General features: G+C 47.3%; 4 protein-coding genes across 4 annotated transcripts; all 4 read left to right on the plus strand.

Annotated features, from left to right (window-relative positions):
• Positions 1-1,335: 1,335 nt before the first annotated feature.
• On the plus strand, positions 1,336-2,667 carry J4E79_000922 (uncharacterized protein; the record flags this gene model as incomplete). Its single annotated transcript, XM_049349833.1, has 4 exons — positions 1,336-1,644; positions 1,696-1,996; positions 2,047-2,301; positions 2,348-2,667. 4 exons carry the CDS (start codon positions 1,336-1,338, stop codon positions 2,665-2,667), a joined length of 1,185 nt encoding a protein of 394 aa, XP_049216620.1.
• Positions 2,668-5,372: 2,705 nt separating this feature from the next.
• Positions 5,373-7,182, plus strand: J4E79_000923 (uncharacterized protein; the record flags this gene model as incomplete). Its single annotated transcript, XM_049349834.1, has 3 exons — positions 5,373-5,978; positions 6,025-6,207; positions 6,256-7,182. The coding sequence occupies 3 exons, from the start codon at positions 5,373-5,375 to the stop codon at positions 7,180-7,182; spliced, it is 1,716 nt and encodes a 571-aa protein (XP_049216621.1).
• Positions 7,183-10,834: 3,652 nt separating this feature from the next.
• Positions 10,835-14,341, plus strand: J4E79_000924 (uncharacterized protein; the record flags this gene model as incomplete). Its single annotated transcript, XM_049349835.1, has 3 exons — positions 10,835-12,310; positions 12,360-13,475; positions 13,526-14,341. 3 exons carry the CDS (start codon positions 10,835-10,837, stop codon positions 14,339-14,341), a joined length of 3,408 nt encoding a protein of 1,135 aa, XP_049216622.1.
• Positions 14,342-16,335: 1,994 nt separating this feature from the next.
• Positions 16,336-17,701, plus strand: J4E79_000925 (uncharacterized protein; the record flags this gene model as incomplete). Its single annotated transcript, XM_049349836.1, has 2 exons — positions 16,336-17,595; positions 17,627-17,701. The coding sequence occupies 2 exons, from the start codon at positions 16,336-16,338 to the stop codon at positions 17,699-17,701; spliced, it is 1,335 nt and encodes a 444-aa protein (XP_049216623.1).
• Between the last annotated feature and the right edge of the window lie 4,488 nt (positions 17,702-22,189).

The raw sequence follows: 22,189 nt of genomic DNA on the forward strand, positions 1-22,189 counted from the left end.
GAAGCAGCCGGGCGGCGACAGGAGGAGGTGAAGAAGGGAAGAACAGCAAGTAGTGCTGGATTTCTAGGAGTGTAGAGGCATCGACTGAGATCAGGAGACAGACGGGATGTGGTCCTGTCTAGGGTCACGCGGGCGAGTGAAGGGCAGGAAGCGATGGATGATGCGGCAATAAACGGACGTCAAGGTCGTCACTACTCGGGTGGCGCGAGACAACGAACGGCGCACATGTGCAGGAAGAGCTGGCGCAGCGATTACAGCACGGGAAACGCGTTGGAGACAGGCGATAAGGAAGCGCGTGCTCCAGAGTGAAAGGCTGGTGGGCGCCCGATGATGTCGTGATGCGAGACCCTGGTGCAATCGGGGCACGGGCACCACGGCCAGCTGCGCGTGCGCGCAGTGAGTGCCAAGCATGCCATTCCCCGCACTCGACCATGCTAGAAACGTCAGAAACACCAAACACCACGTCTGCGTTGTCATAATGGTCCATGGCTTCATTTCGCCTTTCGCGATGGAGTGCCTGATGATGAGCGACTCGTTGTCTGGGTCTGCGTACCGCCTCCTCTCGCTTTCGTCCAGAGCGTGCCGACAGGAAACGACCAGTCTGCAAACATCCTGTAGCTCTAAGGACTCATCGACTAGATTGGCATGAGGAGAAGATTTAAACGGCAAAGCTCCGTGGTAGAAGCTCAAGCTTTGCGCAAATAGATGCACTCACCCTTTCCCAAAGTTACACACGGCCGTCACCCACCCGACTTTGGCGGACATGCTCTCCTCGTCACATCTGCAATGGCGAGAGTGGAGGTGAAGCAGATATGGATGGACAGTGAACAAAGGGAGACTGCCCAAAGCGATGGTAGTTTTAATGTCCACCAGGTAATATTGCTGGAGATATCACGGTCACCTAGACTGTGCTCATGGGCCGCTCCTTCCTCGTCAATCACCCGAGTCTGCTCGCAGCTTCTGCTTTACGACAAGATCTGTATGGATTGGAAAGCACCCCGTTAGCATCACCTTCACGACTGCCTGCGCTCTCTCCTCGCCCTTCGTGTCGTCACGCTGCTCCCATCTCCTCCCTCTTTCGACTTCCCGCCTATACACCTCTCATACCCTCAGCTTCTCTTATACCCAGCCCTACTACCAGCTTCCATACCTCTCAGCAGCCCTTTTCCTACTCGCATCATTCCTAAGCCTCACCTACTTGGCTACCAACCTCAGCTCACGAGCCCATCACCTACGACCTACCTTCACGCATCACACATGTATGAAACCCCTTCGTGGCATCCACCAACCTTTATCCGACACTGATGACCTCTAGCCGCACCCTCGTAAAGCGTCATGGTTCTGCCAGGCATGAAGTCCAGATACACCGAGGACCCCAATCGACCGGGCGAGCCACGCCTCGCTAGTTTCGGGTGGCTACCGAACAGAGCTCGCCATCTCTTCATCTCTTTCGCGGGTGAATATGTCGGCACCTTCCTCTTCCTGTTCTTCGCCTTCGCTGCTACACAGGTCGCCAACAATCTCCGCGGTACCAGGCCCATGGACATTGGGTCACTGCTGTACATCTCGTTGGCATTTGGCTTCTCGCTGGCAGTCACGGTTTGGGTCTTCTTTCGCATCAGTGGCGGTCTCTTCAACCCTGCTGTATGTACACGCAAGCTCCTAGGCAGAAGTCGACACGCTGATGAGGCTTAGGTCACGGTCGCCATGGGTATCATCGGAGCACTCGGATGGATGAAGGCCCTACTGCTAATCATTGCGCAACTTCTTGGAGCCATCACTGCCGCTGCAATCGTATCTGGTCTCTTCCCAGGACCACTGTCCGTGAACACGACCCTCAGCAAGGAAACCTCCGTAACGCGAGGCCTTTTCATCGAGATGTTTTTGACATTCATGTTACTGTTGACCATCTTCATGTTGGCGGCAGAGAAGCACAAGGCGACATTCGTTGCGCCAATCGGTATCGGTCTTGCTCTCTTCATCGCGGAGCTGGCCGGTTTGTACCAACTTCAAAGTTTACAAATACATCAATGCTAACAAACACAGGTGTATACTTCACTGGAGGCTCACTGAACCCAGCTCGCTCATTCGGACCTGCTGTTGTGACTGGCGTATGGCCTGGACATCACTGGATTTACTGGATTGGACCCCTCTTCGGCGCTATCCTAGCATGCATCTTCTACCGTCTGATGAAGATGCTCGAATACGAGACTGCCAATCCCGGCGCAGACCACGATGGCCGCGAAGTTTACCACGAGCATGGAGCTGGTCGAAGCTCTACACATTACGAGGCCACGTCTGGTATGTTCCCATGCTTCTTCTGAAAACACTACTAACCCCTCTGCAGCTCGTCAGGCAACCGATGGAACAGACGAGTATGACTTTGCGAAACAGCTGCGATCCGGCACCAGACAGCCTACCATGACCCAGCGTCAAGCAATGCCTTCCTTCGGCACCCTCTCTACCTCCACAGGCCACACTGAGAAGCCAGCGGCACCACTGCCGGTACACATGCAGACGCTGGATGGCCACCGATCCGACACTGTCAACCATCCTGAAGATCGTCCTCGCGCCCACCACAACCGTGGCTCGTCGTCGTACGAGATGACATCCGACTCGAGCTACCGCAATGGACCGAGTGCAGAGTCGGGCAGCTCGGAGTCATAGACCGGCTCGTCGACTAGCTCGAGCTCAGGGTCGCGCCGTTCGCCGAGCGCATAGGATGACAAGCAGCCGAAGAGTATATTCGGCAGCGCCTTGTATTGGCCATGCTGTTTCCTGCCACATTTCATACTCCAGGTGTGTTTCTGTCCACATACGTGAGAAGCTACAGCTGGTTGTCGCTGCGTTGCGGGCTTGATGGAAGGGACTGGGCATGGTGATGGTTCGCTACCTAGGGGATCTCTTCTATTTCTTTACAGAATGACACAAGCCTTGACATCACTGAGTGCGCATTGCAGCGAGCCTTGATTTTTCCTTAGTGTGAGTGGCTTCCACTGATTGCGAGTGGACGCCCATCTTTGAGCTTGCTCTGGCTCGGATCCGGACGCTCATATCCGAGCCCGCTCTGGCTCGGATCCGAAAGCAGCATTCAACAGTTCCTGACAAACTGCCTCATTCAGACTGCGTAGCCGTCTATCTTTAACCTTGTTTTAGCCCGGATCCGAAAGTTCTTGGTTTGGCTCGGATCCGAACCAACTATCGACGGCTTTCGATACATTGTCTCGAGTAGACGCCTGCCCTTAGACTTGCTATGGCTCGGATCCGAAAACTGGATTCAACGGCTCTCAACAAACTGCCTCATTCGGACTGCGTAGACGTCTTCATCTGAGCATGTTCTGGCTCGGATCCGAATCACATGCAGAATGTAAGCCTTGGCTTCCTTGTACCGCAACCATCGTTCTCGGATCCGAGACTAGCAATCAACGGCTTTCGACAAATCGCCTCATATGGACTGAGTAGTCGCCTATCTTTGAGCTTGTAGAGGGCGGCTGCTTATTTACTATTTTGGAACAACATTTTGACTACACAAACACCTTGGAAATCTAAAAAAATCATCTTTGAGCTTGGTATGGTTCGGATCCGAGACAGCAATCGACAGCTTTCGACACATTACTTTCTTTGGACTGCGTAAACGTGCTTATGCTTGCGTCGTCTCGGATCCGAAGTTGTGGCCAAGGGATTACAACCGCAAGGGTGACTCGGATCCGAAACCAACAATCGACGGCTTTCGACTATTACCCCATTCGCACTGCGCCGACCAACAAACACATCCTCTCGGTTACCGTTCCCAAGCCGAGAACATCGAGCCAGTCACATTGTGGACATTGGTTTCGGATCCGAAGCCAACAATCGACGGCTTTCGATGAATTGCCTCATTAGAATTGCGCCGACCAACGAACAAATCCTTTCGGATCCGAAACATGAGTTCTAACAAGCCTCATTACGCCACTACGTAGAACGCGAATGCCCTTGATGTTTGTTTGACCGGGGACATAGTCTAGGCCGTGCAAAGGTGGATGGAGCCATCAAATACGAGCGGTCGATCGACCCCCGAACAGTCCAGAGACAGACATTGCACGATCCAAAGGTACGCCGAGGCGCAAGACCCCTCTACCGATGGCATCCACCAAAATCACAAGTGCATGGGCATGTCGCAAGTGTTTTACGCCCCTCTTCCCATAGAGCATTGGTGGAGGGGTAATTGACAAAGCGTTACTCTTTCGCCGACTGAGGAGAGTTGATAGAAGATGGTCTACTTCTCCACTCGCAGTAATTGCGGCGATGATGTCGTTGAGTACCTCGCGCTGAGCGCGGGTCCTCAAGAGCTCATCCTCTCACTTCCCACATCACGTATCCGGTACTCACATGTCATGCGCAACATGGAAAACTTGATTGTATTGCTATCCATTTTAGTATACACAGCCCTTTCCACCGGGTATGCGATTGCGCCGTTGCGCGCCTCGATCGTAAAAGCCATCGTCATCGTGTCGCGTGCGGGGTGCGCGGTATGTGTAGGACACCGACCAGTTTATTGAATCAGAGATGCCGTCAAAGCGTCCGTTATGTAACAAGGTGTGTGTGCCGGACGCGGAAGTCATGCAACCACATCCAAATCTACCAATGAACCACTTAAGCCCCCGAAAGGAAGAGTTCAAAGGCGGATGAAGAGAGCTGCTCAGCTGATACACGCTAGGCTTTCATCATCTGGCGGGTTTGTTAGAATTGGCGCAAGAGGATTTGCGACAGCAGGGCGACTTACGTGTTATAAACTGGAGGGATAGCGAGAGGAACTGGGTGTGGGCGCCGGAAACCTTTTGAAGCTTCTGCAGCATGGTCTGGGCGGACGCTAACCGTGGTGGGGCTAGTGGCGGGTGCGGCTTGGCGTGTTTTCGAGATTTGGCTGTGCGCTCGTTGGAGATGTCATAGTCGCGCTGATACCTGCAAGAGCTCGATCGCTCGCTACAATACACTATGAGTCTTGCACGTGTTTCACGAAGTGTGCTGAAACAGGACAAGGGCTTGTGCAGCTCCTACGCAGAGATTTCGCGGTTTTGTCGAACAACCCGTTACGGGACCACGCTGAGTTGTGCAGGCTTATGTCGGGGGCATGCATCGCGAGGCTTCGCGACTTCGCAGACACGCAATCAGGATGAAAATCTGCGCAAAACTCTTGATGATTTCAAGGCTACTAGTATGACTTCATCAGCATATCAAATCCATTTGCTCACCAAGTCGTAGTTCGACCATCCTCATGGAAGGATCTAAATGATGAATGGAATAAAGCCACTCATAGTCCTCCAGGCACGGAAGTTGAGGTCTCCGGTTATATCAGCGCACGGCGAGATGTTAGCAGCAAACTCTCTTTCACGATGCTTCGCCACAAGAACCAAGGAGTATGTGTCCAACTCGTCTCTAAACCTCTAGACAATGAAGCGGATGGACCGGACGCCCATAAGACGCTGCGGTCGTTGAAAGAGTGGACTCCCGTCATAGTCCGAGGAAAGCTAGTGGAGCGCAAAGGGGCCAAGACCGACACATTCGCGGGTATGAACCTGCTCGGTACCCGGGAGATCGCCGTGGAGCATGTCCAGCCACTTAACAACATATCGGATGATATCATCATAAAAGATGACACTATATTTGGCCCAGACCAAAGGCATCTACAGCTTCGCACAGACTCGAAATTGCGCGACGATCTCTTCCAACGGTCGAAAGCCATGGCTAGAGCAAGACTGCACTTGAACCATTACAATTGGAAGGAGATCGAAACGCCTATACTGTTCAAATCGACTCCTGAAGGCGCAAGAGAGTTTCTCGTGCCGACACGGCAGAAAGGATTGGCATACGCGCTGCCACAAAGCCCACAGCAGTACAAGCAGATACTCATGGCATCGGGCATCACGAAATACTACCAATTTGCGAGGTGTTTCCGAGATGAGGATCTGAGGGCCGACAGGCAGCCAGAATTCACCCAGGTCAGCACTATCATATCTCTGATGGAGACTCCGCTAACTGGGAAAGCTCGATATGGAGATGTCTTTCGCTAACGAGGAAGACGTCATGCACGAGACAGAAGCTTTACTGAGAGATCTGTGGTATAAAGTCCTTGGGATAAAGAAGGAGAAGAAGTTTGCGCGAATGACCTATCAGGAAGCAATGGCTGCATATGGATCTGATAAACCAGACCTAAGATTCAAGTCAAAGGTGCGTAGCTGACGCTACCTAGCTGTCTCCTGAAGCTAATAAGTACAGATTCACACCATTACGGAACATCTGACAGCCGATTTGATTGGCAAGATTACTTCTTTACAAGATCCAGTCGTCGATGCCATGAAGATACGAATATCAGACGACCCTAAAACGACCCGCAAGTTCGTCGCCGACTTCCTTGACAGCCCGGACGGAAAGGTCTTCCTCGACAACCCCGATGGTCAACCGGGTATCTTCATCGGTGACCTTTCCCAGCCCATGCAAGGCCTCGGACCACTGGGCTACCAATACGTGATGGAGGGCCCTGAAGCGCTAGCGGTGGAAAACGGCGACCTTCTTGTCCTCCAGGCACGACCCAATGCGCCCTTCTCGGGCGGCTCAACCATGCTGGGAAACTTGCGACTTGCTCTCCACAAAGCAGCCATAGCAAAGGGACTGATTGAAGCACCTAAGAGTACTAAGTTCGTCTGGATCACAGACTTCCCATTGTTTACCCCGTCGAGCGACAGCGAACCGGGCCAAGGTGGCTCAGCTGGCTTCTCATCAACACACCACCCGTTCACCGCACCGAAGACACCCGAAGACGTCGACTTGTTACTCACTTCGCCTTCATCTGCGGTAGCAGCGCACTACGACATCGTCGTCAACGGCGTCGAGCTTGGCGGTGGCAGTCGCCGTATTCACTCCGCCGCGATGCAGGAGTTTATCTTCAAAGACATTCTCAAAATGAAGCCTGAACGTGTAGAGGACTTCAGACATTTGCTTGATGTGTTGAGGAGCGGCTGCCCGCCGCATGCAGGTATCGCACTGGGATGGGATCGGTTGATGGCCGTTATGTGCAAGAGAGATAGCGTGAGGGATGTTATTGCCTTCCCGAAGAGCGGGAGAGGGGAGGATCAGCTGGTGAAGAGTCCGAATCGTATGACGGAGGAGCAGTTGGAGACGTATCACTTGAGGTTGAGGGAGTAGGGTTGGAAACGGTGGAAGGTTGAGATGTACGATAAAGCTGTTGTGTGTATATTATCATGGTAGGTACATTGAGAAGACTCCTACGATTGGCAGTAGCCGTCGCATAAGTGGTGTGACTTTACTCGTACCTTCTCGCACGTAGGTCAGGAAGCCGCTGATGTCCAGCAATCACGACTGATCAACAGCCATAGTACATACGTACCCTGACAATGACTCCTTGTCTGCCCAGGAAGGCCGCAGGGTAAAGATTACTGAAACGCAGTCATACACTGAAGCAGTATGACGAGCTGGCGATCATGGCGAACGACCAACGTCGAACCGTTACACGACATTACTCTTGGCGCTTATCTCGGACCAAAATCCCTTCTGCGAAACTATTGGCAGATTCGTCATGCTTTGGAGCGACGTTGCGCGCGAGATAGATGCATGTTTGCACTTTACCCTGATTCCTACCATGCTGTGTTTGCGGTTAAATCCGTGAATGAACCACAACGCATGGATGAGCTGTGCAGCTCATTTGACCGGTCGCTACCCTCAGAGCCATATAAAAGCGTGCCTTAGCTCCCACTAGTCGCGTAACGAAGTATACAGTGTCCTTTGGCTGCATTGGATACCTAGGTGGCTGCGTCATCACGTGCATCATCGACCCTCTTTCCACGTGCATCATGGCGGAATCCACGTACCAGATCCCAGAAGAGTACCAGTCACAGCTGAAGCATGTGGCGTCGAAAGACAGCCGTACCGATGCCGAGATTCTGGATTCCTTGACGAAGCATGCACCCATCACGTCCGAGAAGAACATTTGGACGTTCTGGCATGCCGGCGTACAGCAGATGCCAACATGGACACAGCGCAACATCATCAACTGGGTGCGACTTCACGGCTCTGAGTGGACGATTCGCGTGCTCGACACGGTACCAGACTCGCCAAATCACGCGTTGACCTGGATGTCGACCGACCTTCTTCCGGAGACCTTCGTGAAAGGTACGATGACGGGGCCGTACGTAGGTCCTCATAGCGCCGACTTCCTGCGTGGCGCAGCACTGTACACGTATGGTGGCGTCTGGATGGACGTCGGATGCATCGTGTTCCGCAACCTCGACAAAGTCTGCTGGGACCAGCTTGGAGACGACGACAGCCCGTTTACAGTCGCTGCGCCACTGGTGTATGGGCAGTTCATGGCGAATCATATCGTCGCCTCTCGAAAAGGCGACGAGTTCATCAAGAACTGGCGCGTTATACCCACTCAGCCATGATTCATCAGACTGACTGTGAACAGGCACCTGATCTTCCTGGAGCTCTGGAAGGGACGTACCGACTTTACTGGCGTGGTGCAGTCGCCTCTTATCAGCTTCATCAAGCAGATGAATTCCAAGGATCTTCAAGACTCCGGATTTAAATGGGAGTGGAAAGTCGACGAGCAGACTCTCATCGGTTACATTGGGCAGTGCCTCGCCTGGATACGCTTGACGTGGCTGCAAGAGCCTAACGGTGGTTTCGATGGCGTCACCTACTGGGCTGAGAAGGTCTTGCTGTGGCATGCGCTATCTGAAGACTTTCCTGCTGAGAACACGCTTGGCTTCGATATTAGCGCAGACTTTCTCAGGCTTTTGGCCATGAGCGTGGATGCTGACGAGTCCGACGCGGTGTACGAGAAGGCGAAGAAGGCCACGTGGGGGATGTTGACGCAGAGTGTAATGCAGAAGATCACACATGGCAAAGGGCTGGGCGAAACGATTCATATTGGCACGTTGCTGGACCTTCCGGAAAATGAGGGTATAGATGCTGCGCCTGGTACGTTGGCAGGATTACTGCGATATGGCAGCGTGCATCTGGAGCAGACGAGAGAAATGCCGTATATCAAGGCCCCTGCGGTGGAGCCGGAGTTCATTCTTCACAAGGGATTACTGGAGGCGTGAAATGGACATCCGCCGAGACAGTTCTTTGAGATGCGGACGGTCGGAAACCGAAATTCTTTGTCGCATAATCTGAAGGTCTTTTGTTGATGTTGCAGCCTTGACAAGGCGAGATGGGCGCAGTGCGAAGCATAGCCGTCCAGGCTTCCGCAATCAAACTTGAAATCAGGCATGCGCGAGGACGCGCTTCCAGCTGCCAGATCGCAAGCGGCAAATAGTCTGTGCACCCACGTATGACATCATTCCTCTCTCCTTTGATGACATGTCCCAACCTCCTCGGGTGTATCCTTGCGTCTCCTTTCTACTTCGCCTCCGACCATCTAGATTGACAATCTCCTCGCGAAAAGCAGTCGCCGGATCCCAATGAGTCGAACCTCGGCAGCCCCGTGTTCGAAGATAATGCGCCACAGCGACTGCGCCACAGGTTCAGCCATAATGCTCTTCTAGCTTCGATGACGGTAACCTTGATGCGCACGCCCAGAACACGCTTCTCATCGTCGCTGTCATTCTTGCCCCGCTGAGATTACTGAGCGGAGGGTGTGACGAGATGCGCACGACATAAGACCGAACAGGCGCTTTCCAAGACAAGGCAGAATCTGATGAGCGCCGTTGGTTAAACATGATTGGACGACATGTGAAGTTAGCCTCAGGCGGTAAAGCATGTCTCGACGGACACATGGAAGTTTCATCCGGCATATGCCCACGGATGGGACCTTCCAAAGCATGTTCAAGAGATTCAGACGGCGATGTGCGATCCAAAGTTCTATCGGCCTAATCGATCATGCTATCGGGGTTCTGGTTCAAGGTGCCCATGGGAGGCGAGTCTCTACATGGACTATCGACAAGGTCCTATACGTCTACGTCCCTGTTACCTCGAAGCGACACGAGCAGAAGGCTGAATACCTGATCTCTTGATGACAGCCCCAGGCAGAGATGTTATATAGGTAGGCTGGAGCAGCTGAGAGTCGAGTAAGCTAAACCAAAGATGGCTAAGCGACGAGCAAAGCCTCAGTGGCGCTACCGTGGCGCAGGTTAAGCCCTGCTAGCCTCGTCCTGATCTGCACGTTGGACATCGAAGCGACACTCAATCGTGACTTCAGACTATCGCTTGTTCCTTCTTCTCACCTTGTTTCTGTTTCAACAGTCTGTGTGCAGTCGTCCATAGCGATGCGATGGAAGCGGACGCTGAGGGCCTCCGCGCTTCATTGCGCTCGGATGGGGTTTGCACTGCCCCCTTCCAAGACCGCCGGACTTCTTGACAGCCGCTCATCTCGCTATGAACGCCGTTAGTGGCCAAAAGCATCAAATCTCGCCTCCTTGGCGACAAGTCTACAGCTCAACCGTCGATGCGACGTAGGCGGAGGGCTGAGTTCTCGGTCATTCTACCAAGTGTTCGATGTGTAGATGTCACCTGGGCCGCGAAGGCAAAAAAACGCCGCGGAATCATCGTTCCTCAGGAGGCTACTAGGTGCCAAGCGAGGCTCTGGCGGAGTACGTATCACATCAGGTAGACCAATATCGCGCACCAAGCGCCTGGCAGTCTTGGGGGTGGCCCACACTTACACAGCCCGCTTCAACCTTGAAAGAGTATATGGCAGCTTGAGAGGCTTCCGTCCTCCGCCTTGTTACAATCCAGCTCTTATACTGTTATCACATAGTCTCTATTTCCTTGAAGTACGATCATCAACTGCATCTTTCCAGCGGTCCATTTGCATTTACACTATCATACGTCAAATATGGAGTCCGGCAAACTTGCCCCTCCGACACTCCAAATCAACACGCGACAGCGTGCTCTGAGTCAGGCAGACACGGTCACATCACAAACATCAGACCCCTTCCGGACACCAATATCACCAAGCAATGCGTCCACAAGTGGTGCATCGACGGTAGTAGGAGACTACGACGCAGCGTTGCAAAATGAGTTGCGCGCTGAAGCTAAAGCCGACACGAACAACCCTTTTGCTTTCACACCATCACAGCTCAGCAAACTGTTGAACCCCAAATCGCTTCCTGTATATCAAGCATTGGGAGGCATTCACGGTATCGCAGCCGGACTTCAATCCGACACCCACTCTGGTCTGAGTGCCGACGAATCGACAGTTGCGAGGCACATTTCCTTCGACGAAGCAACAAATCCACAGACACCTACAAAGGAGAAAGAATCAAGTCGGCCGCCAAGTGACGGAAAGCCCTTCGAGGATCGCATACGCATACACGGACGGAACGTACTACCACCAAAGAAGGTCACCCCTCTATGGAGACTTGTCTGGAACGCCTACAATGACACTGTACTTATTGTTCTTACTGTTGCAGCGGCCATCTCGCTCGCACTTGGACTCTACGAGACATTTGGTGCGGAACATCCACCGGGATCTCCTACACCTGTGGACTGGGTCGAGGGTTGCGCAATTGTTGTAGCTATCGTCATCGTGGTACTCGTCACCGCCGTAAATGACTGGCAAAAGGAAGCAGCATTCGCAAAGCTCAACGCGAAGAAGGAACAACGCGATATCAAAGTCACACGATCGGGAAAAACCGCTATGATCAGCATCTACGACGTCCTAGCCGGCGACATCATACACCTGGAGCCTGGCGATGTCATTCCAGTCGACGGAATCTTTGTGGATGGCTCCGACGTCAAGTGCGACGAGTCTTCTGCTACGGGAGAATCAGACGCCATGCGCAAGACACCAGGTGCCGCCGTTATGAAGGCACTTGAGTCTGGCCAGTCCACCAAGGGCCTTGACCCCTTCGTCATCTCCGGCGCAAAGGTTCTCGAGGGCGTTGGTACCTTCATGGCGACATCCGTTGGAGAGAACAGCAGCTTTGGCCGTATCATGATGTCTGTCCGCGTCGAGATCGAGGAGACACCACTACAGGCAAAGCTCGCTAAGCTTGCCATGGCTATCGCTTACCTCGGAACTGCAGCTGCTGGTCTCCTCTTCTTTGTCCTTCTCTTCCGTTTTGTTGGTGGGCTGTCTGGTGATACCCGATCTGCATCTCAGAAGGGTTCAGCGTTTATGGATATCCTTATCGTTGCTGTAACCATTATCGTGGTAGCAGTCCCAGAAGGTCTTCCACTAGCGGTCACGTTGGCATTGGCTTTCGCGACAACCAAGATGCTGAAGGAGAACAACCTTGTCAGGATCTTGCGCGCGTGTGAGACTATGGGCAATGCTACAGCCATTTGCTCAGACAAGACCGGTACTTTGGTAAGTACTATTTCTCGATTGGACATGAACATATGCTAATACCTCACAGACAACCAACCGAATGACGGTCGTTGCCGGCACTTTCGGCACCACCAGCTTCGTTCACGCGGACGCCGCCTCGGAGAAGGACCAAACTATTTCGGCATGGGCATCTAAGGTCTCGGCTGCTGCAAAGCAACTCCTCATCCAGTCTATCGCAATCAACTCTACAGCTTTCGAAGGCCAAGAGGACGGCAAGTCTGTCTTCGTCGGATCCAAGACTGAGACTGCGCTGCTTGAGCTCGCTAAGGAACATCTCGGACTCGTCTCGCTGTCAGAGACCCGCGACAGCGAGCAGGTGGTACACATGTTCCCCTTCGACTCGGCCAAGAAGTGCATGGGTGCCGTTGTGAGGCTTCCGAACGGACACTACCGCCTCGTCGTCAAGGGTGCATCTGAGATCCTCCTCAGCTTTGCCTCTGCATTTGCGCACTTCGAGTCACTGGAGACAGAGCCGCTGTCGCAAGAGCACCGCCAGGTACTGACCGAGGCGATCAACGCATACGCGAACCGATCTCTCAGGACTATTGGACTAGTGTACCGCGACTTCGAGCAATGGCCACCGGTCAACGCCACGCTCACTGAGGGTGGCAGTGTCGACTTCGCCTCCCTGCTGCGCGATCTTACATTCTTCGGGCTAGTTGGTATTCAGGACCCCGTTCGCCCTGGTGTGCCCGAGGCTGTTCGCAAGGCACAGAAGGCTGGTGTCACGGTCAGGATGGTTACCGGTGACAACATGCAAACTGCGCGAGCGATCGCGACTGAGTGCCTGATCTATACCGAGGGCGGGTTGGTAATGGAGGGACCAGACTTCCGCCGCCTTACTGAAGAGCAGCTCGATGAGGTATTGCCGCGACTACAGGTGCTGGCCCGCTCATCGCCTGAAGACAAGCGCATCCTCGTTCAGCGTCTCAAGACCCTTGGCGAGATTGTCGCTGTGACTGGTGACGGTACCAACGATGCCCCAGCACTGAAAGCAGCCAACGTTGGCTTCTCCATGGTCTCTGGCACTGAGGTTGCCAAGGAAGCCTCTTCGATCATTCTCATGGACGACAACTTTGCTTCCATCATCACCGCGTTGATGTGGGGTAGGGCCGTCAACGACGCCGTCCAGAAGTTCCTCCAGGTAAGCCATACATAATCTTCCAGTTTATTCCAGCCAGCTAACATGCATAGTTCCAAATCACTGTCAACATCACCGCCGTGGTTCTCGCGTTCGTGACCGCGGTCTACGATGACGAGATGAAGCCAGCTCTCAGAGCCGTACAGCTTCTTTGGGTCAACCTCATCATGGACACCTTTGCCGCCCTCGCCCTCGCTACCGACCCACCGACCGAGAAGATCCTCGACCGCCCACCGCAGGGCAAAGGCCCTCTCATCACAACAACAATGTGGAAGCAAATCATGGGCCAGAACATCTACAAGATCACTGTCATCTTCGTGCTATACTTCGCTGGCGGCGACATCCTTGGCTACGATCTTTCCGACCCCAACAAGCAACTCGAGCTCGACACCGTCATCTTCAACGCTTTCGTCTGGATGCAAATCTTCAACATTTTCAACAACAGGCGTCTGGACAACAAGCTCAACATTCTTGAGGGTGTATTCAGGAATTGGTTCTTCATTGGCATCGTTGTCATGATCATCGGCCTCCAGGTTCTCATCGTCTTTGTCGGTGGACGCGCATTCCAGATCAAGCCCGGAGGTATCGATGGCACACAATGGGCTATCAGCATCGTTGTGGGTTTCGTCTGCATTCCTTGGGCAGTGCTGATCAGGTACTTCCCCGACGAGTGGTTCGCTGCCATCGCGCGTGTTGTCGGCAAGCCTGTCGTCATCGTGTACCGATGGTGCTGCACGGGTATGAGCAAGGTCAAGACCTTGTTCACCTTCCGCAAGAAGAAGAGCGAGGAGAGCGAGGCTGAGGCTGGTGCTGCGCCAGCGATCGTCGTGGTCGGTGATGACGCGAGCGTAGCTGAGAACAGGAAATGAACGTAATGATTGGTTGGAGGCATTAGACTGCGCACTTGTATAATACTTAGTTAGATGAGACACGATACCCTAGAATTTGACGCTTTTCATTTGCATCCTTGCGATCAAGCTATACTCGCGCTGTTTGGAAGTGACTGTAGGTTCTTGGAGATGCGATACTTCTCTCTTTTGTAGAGTATCTCCTCGCGTATGAGTCGTATGGAATGCGGGAGGTGTGGTTGGCTCGTCGTCTCTGGGTCGCCTCTGGGTCATCGCAGTACCATGGGATGGCGATGAAGTGACTGTAGGGAGTGGAACAAAATTGAGAGTAGGTGTAACAGTCTGCATCATTCATCGCACGCCTAAGCAACATATACAGGGAACCGTTCTCCACTAACGCTACACCACCCAACATTCTTTGGACGCGCTGCTCGATTTGCGCATGATGAAAGAGTCGTCCTGATAAACAAGACTGAAGCCATCCCTTGTGAGGTCGATCTTGGCCATGTCCACCATCTCCATCGTGCTGCTAGACCCTTGGAAATAGTTGTCGTCCCCTCCGCAGGCTAACGCATACATATCTTTTTTCTTTCCTGCTCTTCTGTGTTTGATGACCTTTTCAGGAAGGAGATCACAGCCAGCTCTCAGATATCCGAACCATCCTTCGTCTTGATTTGGGGGCTCGCGCCACTTCGAAGAAGATGTAACACTCCCTAGGTAAGCCAGCATTCTCATTGCGAACGACGGTCTGCAGTGAGGTCTCACCGTCCCCATGCACTGCTTCAATTTTGGCCCCCAACCTTTGAAGAATCAGCAGGGTATTCTGATGTCTCTGAACTAGCGAAGCTTTGTGGAAGGGCGTGTAGCTTAATTCATCTCTGGCTTCGAGCAGTGACTTTTTCTCATGCTTCTCGCTCACGTGCAAGACGATCAGATCGAGCATGTCTCGATGATCAGAACCGAATATGGCGGTGTGCGAGCTTGTGTCGCCCTTTGCTTTGAATTGGACTCATTCAGGCCGGGTTCCGGGTAGAAACCGTGCGTTCTTGTTCTAACCCACTGGGACCACTCAATTGGGCAATATCGAGCGATCAGGGTTAGCGCAGCAACATCTGCGCATTCATCAGGAAAACGACAGGAAAATTTCCTTTGTGCAGGTAGGTCGGGCGAATGCCAAATGTGTGAGCTCGCCATCCTCGAGCTGGCCCACTGGGGATTCTCTTCCCCAAAACTTCACTAACAGAGAACTGACTCCAATAACCGTGGCGGCGTGGAGGGCTGGCCTATAGTCGCGAAGCAGATCTTCCTTTGATATCCCGCCAATAAATGTATCACCTACGCTAATAGTATCGCTTGATAGCGAGATGGAACAGTGTAGGTTGGTAGAAAGGTACTTGGCGGGTGACACTGATGCGGGCGATGATCAAGCGAGCGATACGCCACACTCGTTCTGCTGCATGCAGTAATCTTATCAGGCGCGTATCGCTGCTGCGTAAAACGCGTGATACTACGTCACATGACGAAGTTGGCCCGGCGCCGCAATATGCGATTGGCCTACTTGAAGTTACACAGCCCAATCGAATTTTGAGCAAGACGACGCAGGAGCCCGAACCCGAACCCCGCCTTACCACCTCTTCTCGACGATGGCGAACAAGATATGCCACTTCTTTGTCGCTGGACGTTGCGTGAACGGGTCGACGTGTCGCTTCCAACATCCCGATACAGTCCCCACCCCTACCTCCCCCGAACGCAAAGCGGAACCTGTTACCCGATCGCAGTCGGGCGGCTCCATTCCAAGAGCGAAGATAACTTGCAAATTCTATCTCCAAGGCACATGTACGAAGGGACACTTCTGTACTTTCGAGCATTCAAATCCGACTACAGTCACATCTACAGACTTCCATTCTGCATCAAGGGACACTAGGCCGAGTATACCGTGTAGGTACTTTCAGAGGGGCATCTGTAATATGGCAGAGCAATGTCCCTTCAGTCATGAGATTAGAGAGAATCTAGTCATGCCGAAGACGCTGTCGGATCACACGCCCATCAAGTACGTCGGCCTCACTACACCCACTTCGGCGCGCGCCAATCCTGCCTTCAAAGAGCGTAACGAAACCGAAATACCAAGGACAATCGGAGGGGCGACCGTGGAGTTCGCTAACGGTGCATCTGTTTTTAAGATCTCTTTGACTTCGGACTTCTCCGCCGTGCTCGCATCTGACCTATCTCCACATACATCTGTACAAGAGCTAGTCGACCTCTTGATCGGCAGAGGCTTTCCCCAGGTAACGCACGATTGTGTTCGCCTCAAACACATCCCTGAGAAGCTCCATAAGGCAGCTCTGATCAAAGTCCGTGATCCAGACTTTGCCAACAAGCTTCTCCAGTGTCTTCAGGATACTCCGGTCCGTCTTCGGGAAATGGAAGTTCGCGTGTCGAAAATGCAAATTGCAGGAGAGACAGTATCCGGAATGAATCGACTTCAGCTCACCAGCGTAACATGTTCATGGTTCAATCCTTCGAAGGTGGCTTATCTCGAATATGACGCGGATTGGAAAGCGAAGCGGGCGCTCGAACGCATCGGTCGCCCGGGTTCGAATGAGTTCCAGGGCCGGAAGCTCGATGTCACGTATCAACCAGCTCGGTCCTTGCAAGTAGGCAATCTAGACCTGGACACGAACGAAGCGGGACTTCGACGATTCCTTCCTTATCCACCGCCCACTAAGGTGACTTGGGGACCTCAATCTCACAAACTCACTGCGAAACAGCTAGAAGAAAGAGCTATCACGCAACTTCAATCGCACGGTACTCTCATCGAAGAGTGTACTGCTTATCCCCAGAAGGGAGGAAGTAGAACGAAGATCATCGCCAAGTTTAGCGAAGCAGAGGCAGCACGAAATGCGGTCAAGAAGATGCACGAAACTTGTCTCGATCCCAGCTCGAATGATAAGATGCAGGTCACTCCTCTGGTATCCATCAAATTGTCGGTCTCCTCTCGAATCCTAGCAGCCATTCGATCACAGCTTGACCCTCTAGTCGACCATACATGGCGAACAGATTACGTGCAGATCAAGAGCTACAAAACTCTGGGCAAACAATACACCCAAGTCCGCATCTTTGGGCAGTCCAGAGAACCAGTTGCTAAGGCCAAGTCGGCCGTGGAGAAGCTCCTTACCGGTCAGATCGCCACCGACGGACATGGCCCGATCACAGACCCGTTCTACTTCAGACCTTCAACAAAGAGCTTTCTGAACGATCTAGGAGCCTCACATGGGGTTTTCATACACCAGGATTTACGTCGATCAGTTCTTCGATTATACGGAGATCACGAGGGTATCGAACGAGTCGAAAGCGCTCCGGTGGCTACATGTGCAGAATTGAGGGAGCATTCTCACACCGTCATTCTTGATCCCGAGGCTCTGGAGTTTGCCCTCAAAGGTGGATTTCGAAAAGTCGTCGCCGCTTTCGGGAAGAACAAAGTAAAGCTAGACATCATCAACACCCCAAAGCGAATCATCGTCGAAGGCTCCACGGAAGATGCGGTCCGGGTACAGGAGATTCTCGCATCGTGTGCATCGTCTTCATTGGTAACACACATCGCCGGGATCTCCAACAGCGAGGACGAATCCGAGCTACTCTGCCCGGTCTGCTTCACCCCACCGGAAGACCCTATCAAGGCGTCGTGCGGCCACGTCTATTGCAACTCCTGCCTCGTTTCGCAATGCACGTTTGCCGACTCTTTTCCGCTCAGATGTCTCGGAGAGGACGTAGCTTGTGGCGCTCCATTGGATCTTTCCGACGTCAAAAAAGTTCTTTCTGGAACTGAATACGATGATCTTCTACAGACTTCCCTGACGTCATACCTTCGTAGTCGACCAACAGAATTCGACTACTGCTCTACACCTGATTGCGATCGTTTCTACAGAATCTCGGACGCTGAAAACCCTCGAATGTTTGATTGCGACGGCTGCCTCACCTCCATTTGCACTAGCTGCCACCAAGGACCTCATGATGGGCACACATGTGAGGCCAACAAAGCTCTCATGAAAGCTGCCTTAGAGGAAGACGGAAAGCTCGCGAAGTGGAAGAAAGACCATGATGTACGAGACTGCCCAAATTGCGGGGTGCCGATCGAGAAAGCGGATGGCTGCAACCAAATGACATGCACCTCGTGCCAGGTACACATCTGCTGGTTCTGCATGAAGACGCTGAGCAGCGGAGGCGAGACGTACAAACATATGCAGAGCGTACATAGCGGGGTTTAAATAGCACCTCTAGAATTTGTCTTAGACCTTGTACTACTGTTTTTCTGTTGCAAAGTAGAGAAATAAATCTAGAACCTAAAATACAAATACAAAGCTCTAAGATACCTAAGTATTATAAGATTACTTTAGGAATAAAACCTTCTAAAGATATCTATTAGTAGACTAGTGTTTCTATAGTCTATAAAGTAATATATTAAAAGTTAGATCTATTACTATTATACTAAAGAATATATAACTATATATTTAATCTACTTTTAAAAGTGTAGTATTAAGTAAGCTATAGCTTAGAGTTTTAGAACTATTACTTATAAGATTATTAGAGATTATAAATATAAACTAGCTAGAAAGCTATTTTAATACTAAAGTACTTTATAGTAAGAATTTAACTTTTAATATTTTAAAAACATTAGACTATAATTATATATATTTATTAGCTTCTAACTAATATAGTAATATATTTTAAAGTTTTAGTTAGAATATATATTAAAGTTAGAAAGTAGTTATAATTATCTAATTATAAAAATATAAAAACTTAGCTCTTAGGTATATAGCTAGAGATTTTATTCTAACTTTCTTTTATAGTAAAATAATAATAATATACTTAATTATCTTTAATTATTAATTATTTCTAGCTCTAATAGTTATAAGTCTAGCTACTTAATTATAGAACTAATTTCTACTACGTATTAAAGCTTACTAAAAGATAAATTAATTAATCTTATTTTTACTTTACTTTCTTTAAATATTCTATAATTAGAACTTTTCTTATATAATTACTTACTTACTATCTATCTTTTTATTATTCTTTATATCTTTATATTAATTCTATACTTTAACTTTATAAATATAAGTAATTATAATATAGCTATTATAGCTATAAGTATACTTCTTAAAAAGTAATATAACTAAAATACTTAGTTTATACTTTTTAGGTAATACTATAATAAAAAGAGTATTTAGAAAGAAATTAATTCTAATTTTCTAAATATTAAATATATAAATACTTAAAAGTCTAAGTTTTTTAACTTTCTAGTTTTAAAGCTTATAGCTTTAGCTTTTCTTTTTATAAAGCTAACTAAAAATTAAAAAAATAAGTATAATAAAGCTACTTCTAAGTATAATACTTTTTTATAAGATTATAATTATAAGACTAAAAATAGTACTATACTTATAGCTTACTAGAACTATAAGTTTAAGTAGTAGTTAAAAAAAAGTAAAAAGATTAATAATATTAAGAACTAGATTATATATACTATTATATTTAAGTACTTATTACTTATAACTATAAGTAATAATAAAAAATAGGTTAGTCTTTTATAAAAACTCTTAAGATAATACTTACTTTTACTAATTAGACTATATAATATATAGTTTATATAAAGTATTATACTTATCTTAAAAAGATCTAAAAAAATACTACTAAAAAGTAGTTTACTAACTAGTTAATACTTTACTAAAAGATAAAGATTTTTAAGCTCTTAAAGATTAAAAAACTTTTTATAATTACTAACTTTCTTACTATTATTAAAAAGTTTAACTCTAAGTAAGCTTACTAGTAGTAATATAATTAATTATTTACTATAGCTTTTAAAAAGAATATATTAAGCTTTAATAATCTTAGTAAGGTATTTAGTATTATTTTCTAAAAGATATTAATTACTACTAAAAAAAAAAAGCTAATATAATCTTTAATATAGTTATAGATTAACTCTCTACTTCTACTAAGTTAGATAAAAAGTAGTTAAGCTTACTATTAAAACTTTACTTTTATAAACTTAATGTAAAGTATAAATAAAAGTCTATTTTATACTTTTAATTATAGACTATAATTACTAAATCTAGACTACTAAGTATTCTACTTATAGAACTCTTTACTTAAGATAAATAAAAGATCTAAAAGTACTACTATAAAGAAAAGTAAAGTAGCTTATATAAGAAAGTTAAGTAATTATACTAAAAAATAAGCGCTTTAGCTTCTAAGTACTTAAATAATATAGTTTTTATAATTATTTACTTTATAAAGCTAATTACTAAGTTTAAGTCTTTTATTTTTAGTATAGACTTTAAGTTTTACGCGCTCTTAGCTAGTATAATTTTTAATAGTAAAGCTATAGTTTACTTAGTTAATAATAAAGCTTTAATTAAGTTTAATTTCTTTATTAAGACTAATAAGAAAATAGTTAAAGTAGATAGCTAGATTCTTTTAGTAATTAGTATTAGTAATTATATACTTTATTTTATTTTTAGTACTTCTAAAAGACCTAAAAAAGCTAATCTTATACTTACTAGTATTAAGATTATTCTTAGTTTCTATACTAATATTATTTTAGAAAAGCTTTTTAGAAATAGTAGTATATAGTATATAAGCTATGTAAAGAATAGAGAGGTAATAGAAACTATTCTCTAATAATAGAATATAGCTTTATTAGAATAAAGTAGTTAAATACTATAATAAATAGTATAACTAATAAAGATTGTAATAAAGTAATTACAAAGTAAATAATAAGTAAAAAGTAATAATATTATTACTAAGTAAAAAATAACTATAGAGAATTACTATTTCTTCTATAGAAAATAGCTACTAGAATAATTACGTAAATATCTATCTATTTCTACCTAAAGATAAGAATTTATAATTAAATCTACTTAATTCTTAGATTTATAATCTATAAAGATTATAATAACTTAGTTATTATTATCTTTTTATTATTAAGCTTTGTTAAGATTATACTTATTATTATCTCTTAACAAATTAGAAAAATTTCTAGTAAATCTAATTGCTTACGTAATTAAGATTTTAGTAGCTAGTTTTAATCTGCTACACTAGAAGATTCTAAAACACCTCTATTTATCTTAGCCTAGTTAATATTAGAGTTATTACGTAATTTAATAACTCTTATCTTCTTATCTCTCTTTTTGTAATTACTAAAAGATCTAGTAATAAACTAATTATTAGTCTATGCAATATAAGGCATAGACTAATATAATTAGTACTAGTCTAGATTATAAATCTAGAAGATAAAAAGAATTTAGTAGACTTAGATTATAAATCTAGAAATTAGTAGAAATTAAGTAGATTTAATTATAAATCTTTATCTTTAGGCAGAAATAGGTAGATATTTACGTAATTATTCTAGTAGCTATTTTCTATAAAAGAAATAGTAATTCTTTATAGTTATTCTTTACTTAGTAATAATATTATTACTTTTTACTTATTATCTACTTTGCAATTACTTTATTATAATCTTTATTAGTTATACTATTTATTATAGTATTTAACTACTTTATTCTAATAAAGCTATATTCTATTATTAGAGAATAGTTCTAGTTACTTATCTATTCTTTATAGGTTATAAGCCTAGCTAGGCGCTTATAGCTTTATTAGAACATATTTTATTTATATTATTACTTGTTCTAAGTAATTAATATATTTAAAAGAAAAAGATTTTTATTTATTCTAAAAGAGTTATTCTTTAGAATTAATAAAATATCTATTTTAGAACTGTATAGTTTAACTTATACTTTTTATCTATTATTATAATAGTACCTTTTTAGCTTTAAGCTATTTAAAGATTTATAATCTTTATTTAGTAGTTAATTAGCC

Source organism: Alternaria viburni, assembly GCF_023758015.1.
Source record: "Alternaria viburni strain BMP 2772 chromosome Unknown scaffold_1, whole genome shotgun sequence".
Lineage (NCBI taxonomy): Eukaryota > Fungi > Ascomycota > Dothideomycetes > Pleosporales > Pleosporaceae > Alternaria > Alternaria viburni.